The sequence below is a fragment of the Bison bison genome, unplaced genomic scaffold (genome assembly GCF_000754665.1).
Source record: "Bison bison bison isolate TAMUID 2011002044 unplaced genomic scaffold, Bison_UMD1.0 scf7180017864167, whole genome shotgun sequence".
NCBI lineage: Eukaryota > Metazoa > Chordata > Mammalia > Artiodactyla > Bovidae > Bison > Bison bison.
This window is the reverse complement of record NW_011494739.1, coordinates 5038679-5047355: the sequence shown is the minus strand read 5'-3', so window position 1 is coordinate 5047355 and position 8677 is coordinate 5038679. Positions and strand designations below refer to the sequence as shown.

General features: G+C 41.3%; 2 protein-coding genes and 1 long non-coding RNA gene across 9 annotated transcripts in view; 1 reads left to right on the top strand and 2 right to left on the bottom strand.

Moving 5' to 3' along the window:
* LOC104989972 (guanine nucleotide-binding protein G(s) subunit alpha isoforms short) overlaps positions 1-8677 on the bottom strand; it is a 66963-nt gene that overhangs the window by 8707 nt on the left and 49579 nt on the right. For 3 of the 5 annotated variants that reach the window (XM_010841841.1, XM_010841844.1, XM_010841843.1), the window contains 2 exons: positions 6099-6171; positions 3073-3117 (listed from right to left, as the gene is read on the bottom strand). In XM_010841841.1, coding sequence (XP_010840143.1) covers positions 3073-3117; positions 6099-6171 — 118 coding nt within the window. Of the gene's footprint in view, positions 1-3072; positions 3118-6098; positions 6172-8677 lie in introns of those variants that run through there. The other 2 variants (XM_010841842.1, XM_010841845.1) reach the window with 1 other exon arrangement.
* LOC104989971 lies at positions 7-2028 on the top strand. Its single transcript, XR_825445.1, has 2 exons — positions 7-1465; positions 1517-2028. It is a non-coding gene; the product is annotated as an uncharacterized LOC104989971 (long non-coding RNA).
* Positions 1379-8677, bottom strand: part of LOC104989974 (neuroendocrine secretory protein 55) — a 57778-nt gene continuing 50479 nt past the window's right edge. For all 3 annotated transcript variants that reach the window (XM_010841847.1, XM_010841848.1, XM_010841846.1), the window contains 3 exons: positions 6099-6171; positions 3073-3117; positions 1379-2140 (listed from right to left, as the gene is read on the bottom strand). The gene's annotated coding sequence lies outside the window, so the exon portion shown is untranslated. The remainder of the gene's footprint in view (positions 2141-3072; positions 3118-6098; positions 6172-8677) is intronic.

The window sequence follows — 8677 nt, the reverse complement described above, 5'->3', positions numbered from 1 at the left end:
GGGTGGGGTGGGGTGTGTGGCCATGTGATCACCTGCAAAGCCCCACCCCCTGGAGAACTTGGCCTTTCACCCTTTCAAAATAATCCTTTTGCATATTCGTTTGAGCGGTGGGCCCTCGTTTTCCAAATGATCTCATTTCATCCCTTCCCCAGGGTGCAACTGGCCTCCGAGACCCTGCCCGTCTCGTGTCTGAATGGGGGGAGCTAGTTTAGAGGTACTGCCCTCATCAGGGGCTGAAGAGGTGTATGTTTTGCGGGTGCAAGTCTACAGATGGTACCAGGAACCAACCCCCTCATGGCTCTTTAATAAAAGTGCTGCAAGGCGGGAGAACTCCAGGAGAGCTGTGCCACCAACCAGGAGTGGGAGATTTGTGCCCCAAACCCGACTCTTAATGCAACCAGCATCAATATAAAGGGATCTCATCTTGAACCCCTCTGAGAGTTTGGTGAGTTTCTGAAATTCCTAATCGTGTCCCGACTTGGCGCTACGGCCTAAATCAGGTATTTAGATGTTGGAGTTTTAAACGGACTTGTGTTTGTTCCCAAGTTGCACACAGAAATTCAAAGTTAAAACCCCACAGGACAGTCCCATTCCCATTCATTAGAAAGAAGCTCCATTTCCATGGTAATGAGAGCCTTGGAGCTTTGGTTTTAAGGTCCCACAATAGTTAAAATTATTTATGTCTGGGTATTAATGCCCAAATGAGCCCAAAACAAGAGAAAAGTTATTTCCAGGAACCTGGTTCTTTCATTCAGTTTGATATTTTGGTCTAAGTAGTAGTATGGTAATTGGAAAACTTCCAGTCTTAAATACGGATATTCTGAGAATGTGCTCAGTATTCATCTACGTATGTGAATAGGTGTGGGAGTATATCAAGTATAAAACAGCTAAAATAGAAATCTGAAATCTAATTCGGGTGTGTAATACTAAAACAAAAATTCCTCCATTGAAGCAATTACTATGTAGATGGAGATATTATACTGGGGGTTGGCACGTTTACTGTAATTTTTACTATCGCTTAATGAATTTAACATTGATTGTGACATTCTCTGATCAAGTTCTTCGTATGTCTTTGACGTAATGAAAGCCAAAATGTGTATCAACTACATACAGAATTCTGATGGATGCAAAGTGGGGGCTGGAAGAACCGTTTGGATTTTGTAACTGCCCCTCCCCTCCAACATGTATAAAGCCTGAGATCAGGGCTGCTTTATATGCTGGGTTCAAATTTTAAGAGATGGTCACCCCCTCCCCCGTGTGTTAGGGGAAGGCTATGTTGTATACTGACTTCTATATCTTTTATCTTTATGCTTTTTTTTTTTTGGTGGGCAGACAGACAAAAGAAGAAAGACAGAAGACAGACGCAAGATACAGGGATTGCTGAGACATGCAGAGAATTTTTATTTATCACATTTGTTAATACTTAAGTTTTACTTGTAGAACAGAGTCACAGGTAGAAGAGCAGGCCTAATACTTAAGTTTTACTTGTAGAACAGAGTCACAGATAGAAGAGCAGGCCTAATACTTAAGTTTTACTTGTAGAACAGAGTCACAGATAGAAGAGCAGGCCTAATACTTAAGTTTTACTTGTAGAACAGAGTCACAGATAGAAGAGCAGGCCTAATACTTAAGTTTTACTTGTAGAACAGAGTCACAGATAGAAGAGCAGGCCTAATACTTAAGTTTTACTTGTAGAACAGAGTCACAGATAGAAGAGCAGGCCGTTAGTAGGTATTAGTAGGATTCAGCCAGGGATCTAGCATAGCATCTAGGAAGTATACAGGAGGTGGTTCAATAGGGAAGTGGGTTCAATAGAGAGGGGTCATAGCTCTCAAATGCCAACTTTTGGTACAGTAAGCTGTCAATCACTGTTCATGTAGATGCTTTGGGTGGTTGATACACTACATATTTGTCAATTAGGGTTACTTTTTTTGTTGCTTTTTGTTTGTTTTTTAAATTTTTTTTTTTTTTTTCAGTTATCTTTAGAGGTTAGGTGTTGGGGCCCCATCCCCCCACCCCCCCACAACAGAATAGTATTCTTATTAGAAGTTCCTAAGACGGGCAATTCCAGCATGCAAAGTGTGATAGGACATAGCCGGGAAGATGAGAAATTGAAGCCATCATCTAGGGGTTATATAGTCTAAAAAAAACAGATGAACAAACATGTGTCAGTTACTTGGTCCCGACCCCCCAGTCTCCTTTGCCCCTCCCCTCCCGAGCCACAGAAGCTATTTTTGAGGTGCCCTAGGCTAGGTCAGTTGGCTCTTCATGTTCTCAGGACAAAGAGCTGCTCCCTCACTGCATGCTGAATACGAAGAGCAGTGTTTGGAGAGGGTTACCTGGCATGCGTGTATGTATGTGTGCATGAGTGTGATGGGCAGTGCGGATGCAGGAAGTGCAGAAAAAAAATAATTTGATAATGAGTGGAAAAAGATGGAGGCCATCACTAATTTCCTATCCACTGGATAAAATGACAGTTTTAAAAAGACCAGAGACTTTTCCAGATCATTCTCAACAATGACCTCCCTCCTCCTCAAGGTGCCAAGTATTTATCTCCCCCCGCCCAATTAAGGACGGTGCGGCACCATGTATTTTAATAGAGGTAAAAAAGATTTTTTTTTTCCCCCAAAGAGGTCTGAAATTTTAACATCAGACCAGCCACACGGTAGGCAGAATTTAGCAGGTTTAAAAACAAGTAGACAGTTTTTAAAACAAGTAGCCAATTCAAATGGAGAGCTGGGGGTGGGGGATAGAAACCATCAATTTTTGAAATCCTAAACTGACCGTCTTAATGCTGAAATCTATAGCTTTCCCCCAGCTGGATCTAATTATACTTTAAGGATGGCAAAAAAAAAACAAAAACAAAAAAAAAACCACCCTGTTTTGCACTTCACTTGCTCTGAAATGACAAGAAATTGTGTTGTTTGCAGATGTATATACCAAGATGGCTGATGGCCCTTAAATGATTTTGGTTTTCTTCCCGGGTCTCTGTGTCCTGTTTCCCAGTATGAGCTTTGTGTGTGTCAGGTGTGTGTGTTAAAAAAAAGTTTTTCTGTTTTTGAATGTTCCTACCCATCGCTGTTGCTCCTTGCAGCCTGCGGGTCCTCTTCGCCGCCCCTTTTAAAGAGAGATTGAAAGCTCACCTAATCTGCAAGGCACCGCAATTTCACAAAAACCCCACACAGCCTCCCTACATTCCTACACAAACGGCCGCCATCCTCCCGTTAATTCTTAGGTCGCCTTCCTGGCTAAATTGGCACCTCTACTGAGACTGCAGGCCATGGAGGGAAGAATTCCACACCTTCACTGCAGCATTAGCAGAACCCTCTGGAGACTTCGTCAGGTACAGGAGGGACGGATAATTATTTTCTTGTGCTTTCACTAAATGTACATGCATCAGGGAGCTAACACAGTGATTTATCTCACAGTTCTTTGGAGAATATAGCATCGCATAAGGCCCCTGATGGTTCCAGACCTCAGTCGCCGTGTTGTACTGAACACACAAAAGGTCCATGATTTTTGGCCCGTGATTTTCTGGTGCGTTATTAATTTCCTCCCTTCTTGGACTTGGGCAGCTACCTATGTTTTTATTTCTATGTAATTGTTCCCCACAAACTGTCATCAATTAAAAGTGTGCCTGGACTGTGAGGCACACAGCAAAAAAAAAAAAAAAAGATTAAAAGAATAAAACCCACTACCACCAAGCCCCTCCCTCCCCAAACCCAATCTTCGTGATTGGCAGCAACTCCTCCTTAAAGGTGGGAGGGACAGGATGGCTTAAGCTGTCTACCAGGTTTTGTAATTGATTAGCTTATTAGCTCATCCAGTGTTAATGGCACTTCCCCCACCCCCAAATGTAACAGAGTTAGCTAGCATTGAGTTAGGAAAATCCGCATTTGACCTCTGTGTTTGTGAAGGTCAGATTAATATGCCATGGTTACTCTGCAGAGGTACTTGGCACAGCAGTCTGCGGACAGTTAAGGCAAATGTAATAGCTCAGCCCAGTCCTGACAAAGCGCACGTTTACGGAGCAAGGAGGCAGAGACCCTGAGCCACCACACAGAATCCCCTTGGGTGGACGGATGTCCTCACTTGGCAGGGAATTCCTAGTGGAGAAGGAAACCGCCTTTGTTGCAATACCGCAGCGAGGAAAAAGAAAAAAGGAGGCTCATTTGTATGAGATAAAAATAAGGTTTCTAGGCTCACATAAAGAATTCCCCTGTATGTCACTTTCACAGGCTAAATTTAACATCCTCAGAGATTACCTATGGTTTCCTCTACAAACAGGCAAACTGGGAATGTCTCTTCCTCTTTTGGGAGAGGGGGGGGGGCGGGGAGGAACAAAAAAAAAAAAAACCCAAGAAAAGAGAAGTGCTGGTTTAAATGCCTCGTCTGCATTACAGACAGGCTCACTTAGGGGGGAGAAACTTTTCTCTAAAAATTAAAAAAATTTACGGCAATCCACAGAGTAATAAAACTTTAAGTGAATTATTTCAAGGATGTCCTATCTTCTATTGGACCTGAGCTAAGGTAAACAGTGGCTGCTGCATCCTTTTAAAAATGCAGGCCACATCCAGTTTTAATCAAAATATTTATCTAGAGGGTACATGGTCAAATTATTTTTGCTTAACAAGCCTCCTGAAGCAGTGCTCCCCGGAAAGTTGCTGGGGGGAAAATTATGCAAGGTTTTTCTTTAAATTACAAAATCACAGCAAAAAGCCTATTTCAGGCTTTTTGTTTTAATTGAAAGATAACAGTCTCTGGTGGCAGGGCTTTACTGAAAGGTGTGTCAAATTAAGAATTTCAGAATTTGTTTGTGACATGTTAACGTGACTTAATCAACATGTAGTTAGTTGCATACCGTTAACTCATCGGGAGAGCCATTCATAAAACTGGTAAAAGAGCTCATCCCTCTGAATTTTAAACTTAAAAAGCATCCTAAACTAAATGTCCATTTGTATGGATGATGTCATCCTTTTCTCTACCTTCCCCCTCCATGATTATTTGATCTAAGAAATTCTGGAATTTTCCATAAAGAGCTGCCTCCTGCAGTTTTTACTTCTAACAGGTGATAAAATTCATCTGTTTCCCCTTGTGTAGTGCATAGTAGGAGACAGTAACTGGTCTTTATTAGTTCACTGGAGGGAGCAGTTGGTGCATAACTGAATTAAAACTATGCCCCTCTGACTCAGCCTCCCCTTTGGAAACTAAAGGGGAATGCAATTTTAAATTGAACCCAGATTTAAGAAAAAGAATAGGACTGTTAACCAACTAGTTAACTACAAACTAGTGCCTGCAAGTGTTTGTAAGGTTAACTACCCTTACCAGCCCTCCCACCCTCGTGAAAGTAGAAGTGGGTCTGGGGAGACCTATGCCCCTTATTTGCATTCTTCTCCTATAGCTTACATCTTCATATATGCACTCTCTCTTTTCATCTTTATTCTCACTGCGGTATTGTCACATTGTCCTAAAGCAAGATGCCTTGAAGGACTTTTCAAAGGCAAAAGTGCCCCTAGGTCTGGCCAGAAGTACCTAACTCCCAGCCTTTCCATCATTTAAATATCTTTATCTTTTCTTTAGGCAAGATCATCGATTTTTAAAAAGGGCAATGATGATTTGCCCATGATAATTTCAAAGGGGGGGGGGATGATGAATTACTAACAAGGGCTGACTCTTTCCACTTTGTTTTATGTGAGAATATTATTGAAACAATGTTTCCCTAATAGTTTAAAACATCCTGCACTGGTGCATTGTGCTGAAATGTGCTGGGGGTGGGGACCAGCTCTGCAGTGGTCAGCGTGGCTAGGCAAAGGGATGGCCAGGGCCGGTGTTAGCCACGTTGGAGACCCACTGCACCAAAACCTACCGCAGACCTGTCACGGGGCCAATGCAGGGGCTTTATAACTATTACTGTTTGTTGCTGCACCAAAGAGTAAAAAAGGAGGAAAACAGCCCCTAAAGAGCTCTTTCCTGATATGTAGGCTGAAAATATTAAGTGGACATTGGCTGCCCAGCCCCTAAAAGCTACCTAAACTTCCTAAAGGTTAGTATAAAATGTGGTACTCTGACCGTGCCCTTGGTACAGATTTGACACTTACTCTCCATTAAACCCATTAACATGCAGGATCCTCATTTGCTTCACAATGGTGCTTTTACCAGATTCTCCAGCACCTAGAAAATGAAAGTAAGTCTCAGGTTAAGAAAGAGACATTTTACACACTTTGGGCAAGGAGGAGAGAGAGGGGGGGAGAGAGAGAGAGAGAGAGAGAGAGACACTACTGCTGTTTTCTCCATAGAAGCAACACGCAAAACACAAGCAAAATACAAGACGTGCAAATTTCCTTGACATTTCGACGCAGAAAAAATGAAATAAACATCCAACTTTGTGTGTACCTGCAGTATTTCACCATCAGAACAACAAACAAGAATTAAAGGTTTTGGTTTGTTTAGGTGTTTTCTTTTAGTTGTTTTAAAATTTGTGGGGTGGGCACAGAGAGAATGATGCAATTTTGTCATGGTGGGGAGAGGTAGGAAAATTAGTTATAACTATGAAACTGGATCTTTGAACTACGAGCATTCACTGGTAAAAACGTACACCTTAATGTATATGGGCACATTAATTCATTGTTTGTCAGCTGTTTCGTGGTTAAAATACCCCAGGGTTCACAGACAATGCCCAGACCCCTGTGGTGCCCCCAGATCGAAACTGACGCAGCAGCTCTCCAACATTTTCTTAAAGTAGCTGTTTTGTCTGCAGGGTTCTTGTCCCCTGGGCTACTTAAAAATCACCCCCTTAGCCCCACAATATGCCGTTTGATCCACTTCTCCACACCCCTCCCCCCTTTTACTGCAAACTTTATTTTTCTAAGGTAAACTCTCTCTGGATATAACCACCATTTGGGGGTGGGGGGGGGAGAGATGAAAGACCCATCGATTTGCTGTCTTCTTGAAAAATATTTAAATACAGTGCTTGAGGACAACCCTATTAATAACATGTTAAAAAGGACAAGACTTTAATCATAAGGGAAAATATTCCTGAAAACGACTGAATTTTCTATGATTCCAAGCCCTTCACGACTAACAGAGCTAGAAAAAGGGCGTATGCCCCATTTGAAATCACCTTAAATTTGTAAAAACATGTTTTATGGAAAAAACATAGTTCCACCAAGCTAGGAGGAGGATTGCTAGTTTCTCGGACTCTGTAAATGGATCCTCTCTCCAACAAATAATCCTGAGTGGACAATTTTTGTCCCCCTCCCACACAAACCTATTTGGTTTTTTAGCCCCTCTTCACTTTTTATTGTTTTGTTTTACTGCCCAGAGAGCCAAGCATTCCTCCTTCTCTTGCCTTTTCACAAGGCTGTAATCAATATCTGTAAAAAGTTAAAATTAGTTTCCACAGAAACATTGATTTCAAAGCAAACATTCTATCTTAATGAGCCTAACTCTCACAAATTAAAATATTAATGGTACATAATATTAATCAGAATCTCCAATATTCTTCTTTTGTGTTAAAATTCGTAGCACCTCTCTTTTACATGCACACAGAGGTCCGTGCCTCAGTTTCCACATTTAGGAAATCAGAGAAACTGAAAAACTACTGCAAGATCTTTTGTGGCTCTGTAATTCAAATTTTATTCCATTAAATTAAAAAAGATGATCCTCTTTTATGAAAAAGGGCATCATCATGTTTCCTCTTTTTTTGGGTAAGGGGCATCACTCGGTGAGAATCACCATTTAAAGATGTAAAACGCATGGCACTGACCCGGGCTGCAGAGCCCCACGCCAGAGGCTTTCTATGATAATAGGACTAGGACACCTGGGGCAGGTTAGCTGAGTGATGCCAGGTGCATTCAGAGTCATCAGTCTCAAATTAAAGGGAGACTATGACCACTGTGCAAAGGTGTCAGAAATTTAAGGTACCATTCGCATCACACTTGTTTTAAATTATTCAGATAGCAAGAGTGTTCCTGGGGAAGATTCTAGACTTTTCTAGGCTTATACTTTGAAATCAAATTATACGCAATTAATATTCACACACCATAATTCCACTTTTAGAAGTTTTTGACAACAGGTCAACATATGTACCATTTAATTACTGTAATTGCAAATGCATAAACACCAAAGAGACTTATTTTCACTTAATTTTCTGCTTTACATAAATCTGAACCCAGGAGAACAAAGACATGACCCGTCCCCCAAAAGCAAAGGAGACACCACCACAACGGAAAAACAGCCCTTTACATTTTATTCTTTATAATCAAGCTGTTTTGTTGATATGTGACCCTGAACTAGGTCTTAACCTAGCAAATTCACTCAGATAGCCAAATTACTAAGGAAATGGAAAACTTCCATACTAATTAATGCTTGTGTAATTCTTCTGGTCATTTCAACAATTTCTTTTATGCTTCTTTTATTTATTTATTTTTCCAAATCAGCACCTTTAAGAAAAATGGGGGAAAGGCCATCTCCTTAGAGTTAACAGCCCACCCCCACGCTTTTTTTTTTTTTTGCCAAAGAGGAAAAACCGCAATCAAAAGAGAAAACCCAAAACCAACCAACCAAATGTCACTTGACAAACAACTAATTCATGTATTCTCCTCTCCTTCCACCTGGAAAAAAAGTCTTTTCCTTCAAGTGCGCTGGATTCCCCCCCCCACACCTTGAAAAGGACAAA